The sequence below is a fragment of the Bolinopsis microptera genome, chromosome 12 (genome assembly GCF_026151205.1).
Source record: "Bolinopsis microptera isolate Bmic1 chromosome 12, MBARI_Bmic_1.0, whole genome shotgun sequence".
NCBI lineage: Eukaryota > Metazoa > Ctenophora > Tentaculata > Lobata > Bolinopsidae > Bolinopsis > Bolinopsis microptera.
The window spans coordinates 531761-546831 of record NC_087083.1 but is presented as its reverse complement, the minus strand read 5'-3'; the positions used below and the strand labels follow the sequence as shown (position 1 = coordinate 546831).

The following is a 15071-nucleotide window of genomic DNA, read 5'->3' as shown; positions in this document are numbered from 1 at the left end:
AGGATTATAATCCCCTGGTTGTGTAGTAGGAAATGACTAGAAATGGCTGATACTAAAAAGTAAAACACACTAAACACACGGCTAATTCACTATTGGAAACAGGTAACCTTGTGAGGACAAAATTTGTAACTTTGTAATATCATAGACAATTTTAATGTTAAAAACATACTGACTTTGTTGTAACTTTGTATGAAAAGCATTAATACTGACATGTTGTCATGTTGTCAAAATATCTGCAGGTAAAGGTTATTCGCGCCTGTTTTAACAATATTTACCAATATGGGACCGTTGTTACGCAATCACTTTTCGGAGAATTTTTAACCCCCCCCCCACCACCCTCCGTAATCAGTTTTACACATAGCTATTGTGTCAAAATTACACTAGCGTAATCATTTGGAAACCCCCCTTCCTCCCCCCTCGGCTGATTTCGTAATATGTGAACGACCCCTATTATACACTATACAGTATGTACATGATACTTAAACATAAAGAGGTTGTCTCTGAAAGACCCCCAAGTGACTTTTGTTAATAACTCAAAATTGACTTTATAACCTAAAACTTCTAAAATCGTGTGGTATTCAGAATGTGTTTAAATTTCAGGGCAAAACTCCATGATCTGGAACCAAACGTATAACAAAGAACAATGATATTCCTCGCTGAAAATATTCCCAGAAATTTCATTATTATTATTATCAGATGGCAAGTTGATAATGCATCGACTTTCAATACTATCAGTAATTTTGATTAACAAAAAACAATCGAGGGTGAATCTTGGTACAAACGAACTTGTCATACTGGATTGCAATCCCTCAACAGATTGAAATTGAGTCACTTTAGTCACTTTAGTCACTTAAGCTTGTACAATGTACATAATATTATAATGCGTTTGAATTTGGACAATGTGTTGGAAATTTTAATCTGTTGTACTTCTCTGATATAATATTATTATGCTCACAACCTTCTCAACTAGTGAGCCCTTGCCCGTTTAATTGTTAAATCTTCTATTATTAGGACCGTAATTCTAGATTTGTACATCTTGAATTGTCAGGAATCTCAATGTAAGACCTTGTTGGTTATTTGTTTTAGTAACTCAACAATCGTGTAAGGCAACGTTACATACTACGCTGTCCAATAAGCCAACCTGAGATCGAGTGTACCTAAAGGCTGCAAATTTTGCGAATTGTTCTATTTAATTGCTGTGTTTTTTGTCGCCAAATTTACCGCACATAAACAAGTTTTAGGCAGGTGAAAAACTGCACTATTTGCAAAATATTACCGCACCAAGAAGCATCAATTCGAAATCTATAGAACTTAGCGATTAATGAAAAGGATACAAAATTAAAATGGATGCAACACTCTGACAAAATTAGCAAATGAAGATCAAATGATCAAAGAATATTAATCTAATTATCAATGCTTGTACGCCTATTATCTATGAACAATAAATCAATAATAGAACAAAGAATTAATTTTATGAATGCTTCCTTAAAAAGAAAGACACCGTCTTCCTTGACATATACATCAGTCTACCTTTGCAACCCAGCCCTCCGCTTGCAATCCAGCACTCCGCTTAAAAAATCGTGTGTTAACTTTTGGATATAGTCACAATGGTAAGAGCACTTAAGCAGAAAGCTATCAAAAAAGCCTGTGGTCACAGGGAGGAAGCTAATGATTTTTTTTGTAGTTGCGCGTTTCCACCCTCATTACTATTCAATCCTCACCATTACTTCTTAATCCTCACCAAATTTGCACGTGGGTGGTCAGACAGAAAAACTGAAATATTCGAGTTATAAAGTAGACTAGAAACTTAGTAAGTCTGTAGCTGTGGTCACGTGGCCACGTGATAGTCAGATTTAATCGCATTTAAAACACCCATCCCAACCGAATATACAGATAATTATTATGTAAAGGCAAAACAGACTAAACAGAACGTAATCACGAACAATGATTAAAAAGCGATAAAAAATAATTGCTGTGCATTAAAAATATCCATAATAAAGTACTAACCAGAGATACAGCTGACTAATAATATGTAAAACAGTCTAAAAACGACATAATCACAAAAAACGATCACAATTTATAATGCTACTACAATAATCTGTGAAGAGAAATTAGAACATATTGTTAGATCTGTTCCAGCCTTAACTAAACTGCGGGCACTAACGGTACAAAAGTTAAGGTTAGAAAAAACAAAATCGATAAAAATGTCGTACCAATTAACCTTGCACGTGCACGCTATTACACCAGCATATGTAACGAAATAATACGTGCCATCTGTAACGAAATCACGCTCGACCTTACATGATCAACACAGTATAAAAATAAAAATCACCAAAAGACTGAACTAAACTTTCATAATTACTAATTTGGTGTTTAAACGGTATTTTTGTGATCATAAAACCTCGTGTCCTAGATAATGAGAGCTAATTGGGCGCAGGCTAATTGGGAGCCCAGATATTTTGTATGTGTTTATCTTGGGTTAAAAGATTTATTTAATTTTACATTATAAATAATTAGTTATTTTATAATCGTATAAAAGTCCCATAATTGGAATTATTTTTTGCTAATTGGTTCGAGCTTTTAAAAATAACCAAGGCGAGCTATTCTCATCCAAAACCTTGCTAAATGAAAAATGCTCTGATTGCATTACTGCAGTAAAACCCTGATTTACTATAGGGTAAATTTGGGGTACTGTAATTCGGGGTTTTACTGTATGAGCTATTACAGTATACGAATTTGTGACAATACAATAACCCTACCAAGGCCAAGGTGCCAGAAATACCATGCCAGGCATACCAGAAATACCAAGCATACCAGAAATACCAAGTATACAGACCAAGCCTTTACCAGGGTACTTACGACAAAGTAACAGGGGTTGCCACTAGAGAGTGTTACTAACCGTACTACCGGATGGTGCGGTGAACGTTTGGCTTTTGGTCGCTACGAGACAATTACTGGGGCACCGAATTGTTAAGTGGCCCTATTCAGTGGTGTGGTCAACACTGGCGGTAACCAAATAAGGAATTACTAACTATCATCATTGAAAGTCGAAAAGTCGATTAAACTCCTTAACTTAATAAGTAACAAATCTTGATTAAGCTTGAATAATTAACCACTAGCCCCTTTCAATGGTGTGGTGAACAGTGAACACTGGCACGGCTACCAAATACCGGATCTCTGGTGATCATATCACTTTTGATCAGATCTCCAAGGGGATTTAGAGTTAATGATTTAATTTAGAGTTAATGATTTAATTTGAAGTTAATGATTTAATGGGCTTTATTAAACTCTGACTTACTTAATTAAACTTAATGAAACTCCGACCAGCTTAGTCCTTCACAGTGAAGGTGATTTATTAACTAACTTATTATAAAGTTCAATGTATAGCTGTGTATAATTTAATTCTATACTGTTATAATTAGTTAATTAGCTAATTAGTTAATACTGAGTATCAGTTACTATCATAATAAACTTAAGTAAAAAATCTTAATACGCCATTAAAATGCTCAATTAAGCATCTGTACAGACAGTTAAGTGCAACAACGACCTCGGTGAAAGTTTAAAAATGCATTTCACAATAACATGAATCGGTGAGTCCGTCTTCTCGCATAGTCAGTTTTAATAACAGACAACTTACTTTCAACGTGTTTTAATTACTGACAACTTACTTTCTATGTGATCAAACCTTTCTCATAATATATCCCATATTTGTTCCTGACTAGTAGTTAAATATTCCCCATTAAGGTATTCAGATCGGAAATGAATTTAACCATTTTGCAATCCGGTCGTTTAAGTAATTTACGTAAGTACGTGTTTTTTTGATAATATACATATCTTGGACCAGTTAGTGCTGGTAACGCAGGTTAAGATTTGGTTTAATTTATCGTATTAGAGATTCGAAATTCCATTTATTCTCCCACCAATTAGGAATACTTGTTCATGGGCCTGTCGTTGATAGATCTTAGAATGGCAAATGTGTATTCATTTCCTAGTGGCAACATTTAAATGTAAAATAACACTCCAATAATCACAAATTCTGGGAAGTTTGAATATCACAAACATCAACATATTAATATGTCACAATCATGAATTCTACTATCTCTTAAAATGTCTTTAAATAAAAGTCGTTCCGTTCCAAAGCGGTTTTTTATCACTAACAAAATTTAACCAAAATAGAAAAAAACGCGGAATTCCAATTGGTATTACCAAAAATGAACGCGATGAAACTTCAATATTAACACAACATTTTATTGTAAATAATATATCCCAACAAGCAAAAATCATAACAGTGGACACACATCTGAAAGAGTACATTTTAGATGAAATGATAAATGGACATTAAAATAAATAAAGTAATAGAATAACAAGTTCGCATCATTCTATGTGACCACCCGACCCTGACCACTGACCTATTTATATTTGAACAAGTAATATTAAATATATATTATAATTCGACTGATTCTCTCTGTTTGTATGACCGCCCACGTGCAATATAAAATCATTGCCCATGTGTAGTCGTTCTCTAAAGAGAAAAGTCATTTAAAAGAGTGTAAACTGTAACTATTACTGGGGTCAGAGGGATAGTAATTAGAAAATTACTGATCAGGTGTAGAGTGATCAGAGGGACAGTGATCGGAAGGAGAGTGATCAGAAGGAAAGGAATCAGAAGGAGAGTGATCAGAAGGAGAATGATCAGAAGGAAAGGGATCAGAAGGAGAGTGATCAGAAGGAGAGTGATCAGAAGGAGAATGATCAGAAGGAGAGTAATCAGAAGGAGAGTGATCAGAAGGAGAGTAATCAGAAGGAGAGTGATCAGAAGGAGAGAGATTGGAAGGAGAGTGATCAGAAGAAGAGTGATCAGAAGGAGAGTGATCAGAAGGAGAGTGATCAGAAGGAGAGTGGTCAGAAGGAGAGTGATCAGAAGGAAAGGGATCAGAAGAAGAGTGATCAGAAGGAGAATTATCAGAAGGAGAGTGATCAGAAGGAGAATGATCAGAAGGAGAGTGATCAGAAGGAAAGGGATCAGAAGGAGAGTGATCAGAAGGAAAGAGATCAGAAGGAGAGTGATCAGAAGGAGAGAGATTGGAAGGAGATGTATCGGAAGGAGAGTGATCAGAAGGAGAGTGATCAAAAGGAGAATGATCAGAAGGAAAGGGATCAGAAGAAGAGTGATCAGAAGGAGAATGATCAGAAGGATAGTGATCAGAAGGAAAATGATCAGAAGGAGAGTGATCAGAAGGAAAGGGATCAGAAGGAGAGTGATCAGAAGGGGAGTGATCAGAAGGAGAGAGATTGGAAGGAGATGTATCGGAAGGAGAGTGATCAGAAGGAGAGAGATTGGAAGGAGATGTATCGGAAGGAGAGTGATCAGAAGGAGAGAGATTGGAAGGATAGGGATCGGAAGGAGAGGGATCAGATGGAGAGTGATCAGATGGAGAGTGATCAGAAGGAGAATGATCAGAAGGAGAGTGATCAGAAGGAGATGGATCGGAAGGAAAGGGATCATATGGAGAGGGATCGGAGGGAGAGGGATCGGATGGAGAGGGATCAGAAGGAGAGGGATCAGAAGAAGAGGGATCAGAAGGAGAGTGATTAGAAGGAGAATGATCAGAAGGAGAGTGATCAGAAGGAGAGGGATCAGAAGGAGATGGATCGGAAGGAAAGGGATCAGATGGAGAGGGATTAGAGAGATCGGACGGAGAGGGGTCGGATGGACATTGATCGAACGGAGAGGGATCAGCGGGAGAGGGATCTAAAGGAGGGGGATCGGAGGGATCCGGATCAGAAGGACCCAATCGATAAGAGGGAATACGATCGATGGGAATGGGAGCAATTTCCGCCCGCTCATGAAATATCCTAGCTGGGTTAAATTTGGCCATGTATTTGTTTAATATGGTGCTGTATATAAAAGGATTGATAACTGAGTTTATTGGCAGTATGACAATAGAAAAGAGGCTGTACTGTTCTGACGCGTCGATAACACCAAAGTAGTGAAGAATGCTCACAATCACGAATGGTATCCAGCAAACAAAGTTTGTACCGATGATAGCAGCTATCTTTCGCTGTAGTTTTTGGTTCCTTTTTCGGACTATTTTGGACGTTGGAGTCTTTCCCTTTGTCAGAATGCTGGAATTCTTAATTGTTTTAACGTTTATGAAAATGTATGAAATAGTAACTATGGCAAAACAAAGAATGTTAATTGATAAAATTGTCAAACTGAATCGTCTTTGAGGATCACTCTTGTGAACAAAATATTTGAAGAGACACACTCCATCGTTACCATAGAAATCAACCCTTCCTACTTTTCCATCCAAATTTCCATAATCATTTGAAAACATAGTCCTCATAAGACTCACGATAATTGACCACTTTAATGGCTGCATCTTTGCCCTGCCATAGTATCGCTGTATTACATCAAAATGCATATCCTTACCAGCTTGTTCGATAAATAGCTTTATCTCAGTGTCGTAGGTCAATCCATTTACGAATAAGTCTTCGAAAAATGGAAACAAGGGTGCAAGGGCAATTAATGAGGTCATAATAATCACAGGAAATATCATCACCACAAACTGAACGAGAATGTTTTTAAAGCTCATTCTCGAATTTGATCTCACCATACTGTTTTGAATACCGCAAACTCGACTAATACTGAGAATGGCTAACGAAACGACAGAGATCTGACTTCCAATAGTGCTGATGACCCCCAAAATTGAACAATATTTACTACTCAGCCACTTCAACTGACCTTTGCAGAAGTCTGCACCAAACTTATAGTCCACAATCGCTAATGAAAATAGATACTGTCCGGTTAGGAAGTCTCCAATACTTATAACCATTATCATTATCTTGTTTGCCAGCATTGTGCGAGATTTGCATTGCTTCAAATCCGCCCCATTTTCAATTACAACAACAAGATTAAAAACGGTCGCTAGGAAACCAATTCCAAAAGCGGTAATTTTTTGAGGTAATCCGTTTATCACCTGCTTACCACACTGTTCGTTACACTCGTCCGACCAATCTTCGCAGTTCGCAGTGCCGTCACATTTTTGAGTTACTGGAATGAACACACCACCACATTCGAAATGGTTTCCGCAGTTCAGCTCATCCGAACTATCCCCGCAATTGTCAACCAAGTCACAGACTTTAGAATACTCCACGCACAGATTGTTGGCGCAAGGGAAATAATCATTGGTGTATTTTCCTGATTTTCTAACGAGGAAAGTGAGGTGATGGTTATTGACCAATGTATAGACTCTGTCGTTATGCTGGTTTTTGCAATCATTGTACTTAATTGAACTTTTGATGGGGCATTTTGTTGAATGCGTACATTTCCCAAGACAGCTCAAATAAACGTACATTTCTCCATATAGATGGTTACAATTATACAGCATATCTGGGTAAATTACTTGCATCCTGCTGTAGACTCCATAAATAGTTTCATTAAACACGTTAAAATCTTCGGATATGCAAGAACTTTGCTGGTGCTCAATGTCATGCAGGCCTTTGACGCAATGAGAAATAATTTTATAGGGCCCCGCCGTGTTAACCGTTGTAGAGACTCTTGCTTTGCCTCTACTCATTGTGCATATGTTATTTTCATTTCCGCATGTCTCGAGGCCATCACATAGTTCAGGCAGCTTTATGAATCCCACACTTTCGTATGATCGGCATAAAAAGACATCTTGACAGTCTGGATTCTTCTTTGTAGCAAAACGTTTTGTTGCATGGAAACCACACGCAGGCCAATGTGTAGCGTTCTCATCAATGCCATCAAGACAGTCTTCCGTACCGTCGGTAAGCCATTCAATGGGAATACGTAACGCTTCTTCGTGTCTGTAGTTCCTATAGCACCTCTCCTCGGTCATTGAGATACACTCTGCTGTATCTTCGTCACTGCCATCCCCGCAGTCCTCCACTCCATCACATAACTGGTGTTTGTGGCAGTAACAATCCACTGACTTCTCGATACACTGCAAGTCCATCTTATTCTTGCAGAGTCCTGTCTCCATTCCACCGCATACTTTCATTTTGGAGACAGTACTGAAACCATACCCTGGGATATGGCACCTCACAGCTACTTTGTCCGGGTCACTGCAGTTAGTTTGGTCCATGTAATTTAAGCAATACGGATTTACGAACAGCCCAGAATCAGTCGTACTCATCTTGTAATCAAAACTTTTGAAACCAGAACGGGATGCTGGCTGTGTGGTCATACTTGAAGGCAGCACATCGGGTGAAATTAAATATGGGTCGCACAATCAGAACTTTTCCTCTAACGTTGGTACAGTAGGGAAAGTTTTTCTTGATCGCCATCTGACAGAGTTCTTCTTCACCATAGAATTGTAATTGAACTGCATTCATGCAATCTTGGGTTTCGTCACAAATTTGCGAGATTTCCAAATATTTGCTAGTATTCATATGTAAGTTCCTCGGACACCAGAATCCGTAGTTGTAGCCGTTACACTTGCTCTCATCCTCACAGTTTTCCATTTCACAGATATTGTTACAGATTTTCAATGTGGAATGTTCTTCTTGTTCCACCACTGCACATCCTATCTTTCCCAGGTCGGGAATGTTAGAGCAATTTACCTGTCCAGAACATATTTCTCCTTCAGGTATAGCTACAATAGTTGATTCTGTCTTACAAATGTGGGATCCGCAGACAGAAGTATCACCAGAAAAAACTATCCGATCAGGAGAGGAACCGCAAACCTGAAAATGGAAATAAATTGTAGCCGAGACATTTTTGGAAAAAGGGGTGCATTTAAAAAAATTCTGATCATGATATACAATTTCGTACACATGAGTATGTTTAAATGTGAATAGTAAAAAATTAAATAAAATTAAATAAAATTAAATAAAATAAAATTAAATTAAATAAAATTAAATTAAATTAAATTAAATTAAATTGAATTAAATTAAATTAAATTAAATTAAATTAAATTAAATTAAATTAATTTTGGTACCTGGTATCCGAATGGGTCATTGCTACACGTTGCATTGAACATATTCGACCGAGCGAAACTTAATTTATCGATAATCCAGTACATTTCATTCGAATAGGGACATTTGTACGCAGCATAAGAGTGAAACTTAGTGCATACACTTTGGAGAAAACCATTTGTTTCCTTGATTTCGCAAGCCTGGCTGTTCCCTGAAAATGGAAAAAGTTGGGTGATACTGCACTGTTTGGTTCAGTTATCAGTAAATTGTTATGGTCAAAATTGCTAAAACTGGAAAATGGCGTTATTTTTGTGTTTAAGATTAGCTGTATCAAATCAACAGGGAAATACTTCGAAGAAATTAAGCTAATATCAGCTGTCAACCCCTCAGTCACCTTTCCCAAAATTTATTGTGCGCATTGGTGTCCAAAAGCAAATTCGTTTCTAGTGTTATCATATGTTAATTTTTTGCGATTATTTGAATACAGAATCCACAGTTAGGTAGATACTGAGCTGATAATCATAGAGAATGTGTAGTATAAGCTTACCTTCCATATAATATGCATATTATTATTATTCAGTTGGTTTCATTCAAAAATATTGATATTTGACCAATTTATAGGCCAAAATCGATCAAATTTGGTGCGAATGCCCAAATATGGGTTCAGGGGACCACTAGCTACAAGACACAAGTAGAGCACATAAAATTTGCGTTTTGGGCATGTTCAGGGTATTTGGCTAAATTGGGCCTAATTTGGACCTAATATTATATGGGTGTGGCTGCCCCACAGGACCTCCTCAAAAGTTCGGTCACCGGTCCTAGTTTGTTGGTCAACTGCTATCTCGAAACCAAGTTTCACAAAAAAATCAGGGTGAACATCCCCCTTCTTAATGGGTTGGTTAACAGGGTGACCTTATCACGTGATTAGATAAGCCAATCGCCTGATCACACGTAATGAATAAACTCGTTCTGCTCCGTATCTCGGTCATCTGAGAAGCTACAACTCATTTTTTCAGGACAAAAGTAATTCGAGTGGCCAAACTCAATCCAATAAATTTTAGCTCGATCCGACTATCCAAAAGTCCAAACTATCAAATGAATACGAACCTTCATTTGAAAAAAATGAACAAGAATATTATTCGATTTGACAAATTCCTCGAACCAGTGGTGGTAGTAATACCAGAAAGAATTATTTCAATTGGGCACTCAGTGACTGAGCTATTAATGCCAACGTTTGCACTGTACTGACTTTTGGCCCACCCTGTATCAGTTTTGAGTTTTTACCTGAAGCAACGGTAACAGCAGGAGTGAGAATGATTAATTGCAACAACCAGATCGTATAGCCTCTGAACATGATTTCTTTGTTTGTTGTCGACATCCATAAATCTGACAAAAAATTGGATTAGGAATTAATTCCAAGAACGTTTGCATTTTCTATTCTAATGCCCCCCCCCCCCCCCCCCCCTCCGTAATCAGTTGACAGTTTTACACATAGCTATTGTGTCAAAAATACACTAGCGTAATCATTCGGAAACCCCCCCCCCCCCCCCCCCCAATGCCGTCCCAACAATTTTTGCACGTGGGCGGTCGTACATACAGACATACAGACAGACATAGTTCTTTGAATTATAAGTAAGATAATATCTAAAAATGCGAAAATTAATCTTCACTCTAAAAAACAATTCAGTTATTATTTAATTCGATATATTCTTCGAACCAGTAAAGATAACAAGTAATGAAAATAATTCAATCAGATACTTATTCAAGACCGTTCAATGAATATAAGAGAGGGGGATTTGGAGAATTTGCAATTGCGATGGGAAAATTATCATTATGGCAAATGCAATGGAATTTCCAAAATTTAAAATTTAGCCAATTTTCACCATTGCAAAGTTGCAATCTACGAAATAAGCCCAACGTTTGAGCACCAAGAAAAAATAATATAATTTATATTCAACGTCTGGTGCTCTCCATCGCAAACAATTGTCACACTGTTTTATTTCAACTACGTTAAATACTTTACTTAAATACTTTACTTAAATACTTTACTTGAATACTTTTCTTAAACACTTTAAATACTTAAATACTTTTTCGATTTATAGTGCAAAAAAAAGCTGCCGGAGTTGAAGCAGCGAGTCATAGAGGGGCCGCATAGAATCACTATTTTTATAAGAATAAAAAAGACAAGTAAAAATATGAGAAATCTTAAACGGAGCATAGTCTATAGACAATGAATAAGGCAGAGCATTGCTCAACCTTTTAAAATTACGTCATTTAGCTTTCATGTCACACAAAGAAAGGACAACTTTTAAAGATGTTGCAAAAATATTATGATTGCATTGGAACGGGCTTGGAACTGGTTGAGGCTCAGGAGTGTGAGGGTTTTTGTCGTATTTTGACGAAGATAGAGGCACATTTTAGGGCAGTCGACTTGCCCGCTAGATTTTTAGCCGGGGTTACAAGTTCAAATCCCAGTTGGAGCTATTCTTTAATTTTATCAATCTATTACATTACATAATACATAATATAATAGTATAATATTCAAAGTTCTTTTAGGTACTTGATACTGTGAGATTTTAAATGTATGTTAATCAATTCCTTTTTACTCCGAAAACCCTAGGGAAAGATTGATGAACTCATAAACTGGAATGATCAATTTATTATAATATTATAATTTATTATATTTTACCTTCCGGATGATTTACGTCATAATTTTCGGAAAAAATCACGAGAAAATATCACATCTATTATAACTCCGAATGATTTTTTTCAGTGCTTCGAAGAGTTAGCTGATCTGGAGGAAGATTGTCCTATTTGCTCCCACGATAACAGACAAACTCTCGAACACCTTAAATCTCTTGATCAGGTTTTTACATATTGTTTTACCTGCCCTGGGTGTGAGAGGATAATACCTGTTTTTAAATTTAAGTTTAAACTTAAAAGATATTAAAACCTGTAACATTACACGTAGCTCGGAGTTCACAAATATCGCTCTTGAACATTCTAGAAATTATTTCCATTTTATCACTATCAAGTATGAGCCTTATATTATTGTTTGGTTAAGGTTGTTAGATCGGGTGCTGGTTGAAAAAATGCTCTTATTTGATACGTGACCGTGGCTAATCTGACACGTGACACTGGCTAATCTGACACGTGACACTGGCTAATCTGACACGTGACACTGGCTAATCTGACACGTGACAGTGGCTAATCTGACACGTGACAGTGGCTAATCTAGCACGTGACCGTGGCTAATCTGACACGTGACCGTGGCTAATCTGACACGTGACCGTGGCTAATCAGCTTCCAGGATCTAAAGTCTCTAAGAGCCATATTTACCATATTTGCTTGAAGAACGATCTTAAAAGGAGATTTTTTAATACAAAATGAATTAAGGAGAATTTTATCTTTACAGATAGAAAACCTGGATCAACAGTTCTTTAGAAGTGTTGAAAACGCCCCTGACCCCTTTACTGCTGTAGCTGACTTCTTTGCTAAAGGTATGCGGGTTATTTATTATAATATTATGGCCTATGGGTATATTCTTTGTGATCTGTGCACGTGTCAAGTATATTGCACGTGTGCACGTGTGCACGTGTGTACTGTGTATACACTATACAGTGTCATGTGCAAGTGTGTACTGTGTATATACAGTGTCATGTGCACGTGTGTACTGTATATACAGTGTCATGTGCACGTGTGTACTGTATATACAGTGTCATGTGCACGTGTGTACTGTATATACAGTGTCATGTGCACGTGTGTACTGTGTATACAGTGTCATGTGCACGTGTGTACTGTATATACAGTGTCATGTGCACGTGTGTACTGTGTATACAGTGTCATGTGCACGTGTGTACTGTATATACAGTGTCATGTGCACGTGTGTACTGTATATACAGTGTCATGTGCACGTGTGTACTGTGTATACAGTGTCATGTGCACGTGTGTACTGTATATACAGTGTCATGTGCACGTGTGTACTGTGTATACAGTGTCATGTGCACGTGTGTACTGTGTATACAGTGTCATGTGCACGTGTGTACTGTGTATAATACAGTGTCATGGCCCAAGGGTGTAAGATTGAAACGTTATTTATGCTTTAAATCTTTAAATCTGATATTTCAATTTAGATAAAATGTTTGTTCGTTGATAATCTCACTACAATGATACAATTACTTCTAATTAATCGCTAATTAATCGCCACATTTCCCATCCCAGGAGTGTACAACAAGCCTGTGGTAATTGACGGGGAAAAGAAATCAAAGCTGCAAGTAACCCGTTCCAGACCTCAAGTAACACCAGGATTACCAGGGTTACCAGGGTTACCAGGGTTACCAGGGTTACAACAGTCCTACCAGGGGGGAGGCAGGGCTAGATCTAGTGCTGTTACCAGGGAGGCCATTGTGTTTGATAACTCTCCTCCTTCGCAGGTGAGCTGCTCTGGTAGTTGGTAATTAATTAGTAAGTTGATGATTAATAAGTTGGTTATGATTAGTTACAAGTTGCTAAACTTGCTTAATTGATTCTTATAGTTGTTACTTAAAATTGTTGTTTAATTGCAGCTGATACCCCAGGATAATCCCTTCGCTGAACCTGAGTCTAACAACCCCTTCGCTGCAACCCCGGTTACCAGCACCAACAACCCCTCCGACCAGAATCCCTTCGCTGCTGATGACCCGGTTGAGGAGTCCAATAACCCCTTTGCTGACGATGATAACCCGTTCGGGAGTGATTCTGTGGCGAGGAGTCCTATTCAGTTTATATCGTAGCTGTGTTTCAGTGGTCTTATTGGTTTGTAACTTGGAGCTGTTTGGGGTTTGTGTTGTGTGATTTAAAACTGCTGGACAGTTAGCAGGGATGTGGAATGTTTTGAATTATGTGGATCTGGTTCTGGAATGTGTCAGTAAAAACTGAACAATCACAATTTATTAACTGTTGAAATGATTTTGGAACTACAATTTTTCTATGTACGGTGTTGTGACTTGCGGGTTCTTCAAAACTTATTATTATTGTACTCAAGACAATAATGTCTTCTGGATAATTGTTGAAATTGAAGATATCTTTGTTCGAAAAAATTAATTATGTGAATACAAAAATGTAAGTTCAGTAATCAACGTGATCAAATGTCATTGATTGAAATGTATACGTTACACATTTTGTCGCTGTCTTGATTTCGTTTCGGTACGATTTGTTTAAATATTTTGAATTTCTTTTCGATGCAAATTGTATGTAATTAAATTTGATGTTTTTATATTATAATGTAACCTCTTTTCGAATTATTTGCATTCAAATCCCATGGAAATTAAATGAAAATCTGTGGTCACTACCATATATAATACCACTTATAAATAAATAGATAAATAAATTTTAACATTTATTACTTATCTTATCTAGTAAAGTATACAAATTCTCCCACAACAAGTATAATATCTTAAAAGTAAATGGATTATCCGGTGTAATTAACTAAGAAATCTTAATAAAATAAAGTCTTCTATTCCTAGAAGAGTTTACTGAAAACTTTACTTAATAGTTTTGATATAATTTATAGGTAACTAAAAATGGCTGGCCCCAAGTAATTAACTTTATATAATTTATAGGTAACTAAAAATGGCTGACCCCAAGTAGTAAACTTTATATAATTTATAGGTAACTAAAAATGGCTGACCCCAAGTAATTAACTTTATATAATTTATAGGTAACTAAAAATGGCTGACCCCAAGTAATTAACTTTATATGATTTATAGGTAACTAAAAATGGCTGACCCCAAGTAATTAACTTTATATAATTTATAGGTAACTAAAAATGGCTGACCCCAAGTAATTAACTTTATATAATTTATAGGTAACTAAAAATGGCTGACCCCAAGTAATTAACTTTATATGATTTATAGGTAACTAAAAATGGCTGACCCCAAGTAATTAACTTTATATAATTTATAGGTAACTAAAAATGGCTGACCCCAAGTAATTAACTTTATATAATTTATAGGTAACTAAAAATGGCTGACCCCAAGTAATTAACTTTATATGATTTATAGGTAACTAAAAATGGCTGACCCCAAGTAATTAACTTTATATAATTTATAGGTAACTAAAAATGGCTGACCCCAAGTAATTAACTTTAT

The 15071-nt window shown here is 36.7% G+C and overlaps 2 protein-coding genes across 3 annotated transcripts in view; both read left to right on the top strand.

Annotated features, from left to right (window-relative positions):
- LOC134824015 (vacuolar protein sorting-associated protein 11 homolog) overlaps window positions 1–14292 on the top strand; it is an 87294-nt gene extending 73002 nt beyond the window's left edge. The window contains exons 23-26 of one of the 2 annotated variants that reach the window (XM_063835662.1): window positions 11717–11809; window positions 12359–12443; window positions 13165–13376; window positions 13509–14292. In XM_063835662.1, the coding sequence (XP_063691732.1) occupies window positions 11717–11809; window positions 12359–12443; window positions 13165–13376; window positions 13509–13715 (597 nt within the window). In that variant the 3' untranslated portion in view covers window positions 13716–14292. The remainder of the gene's footprint in view (window positions 1–11716; window positions 11810–12358; window positions 12444–13164; window positions 13377–13508) is intronic. The other variant, XM_063835663.1, reaches the window with a different exon arrangement.
- Window positions 1–15071, top strand: part of LOC134824016 (ribosome biogenesis protein NOP53-like) — a 49569-nt gene that overhangs the window by 3399 nt on the left and 31099 nt on the right. The window lies entirely within an intron of this gene.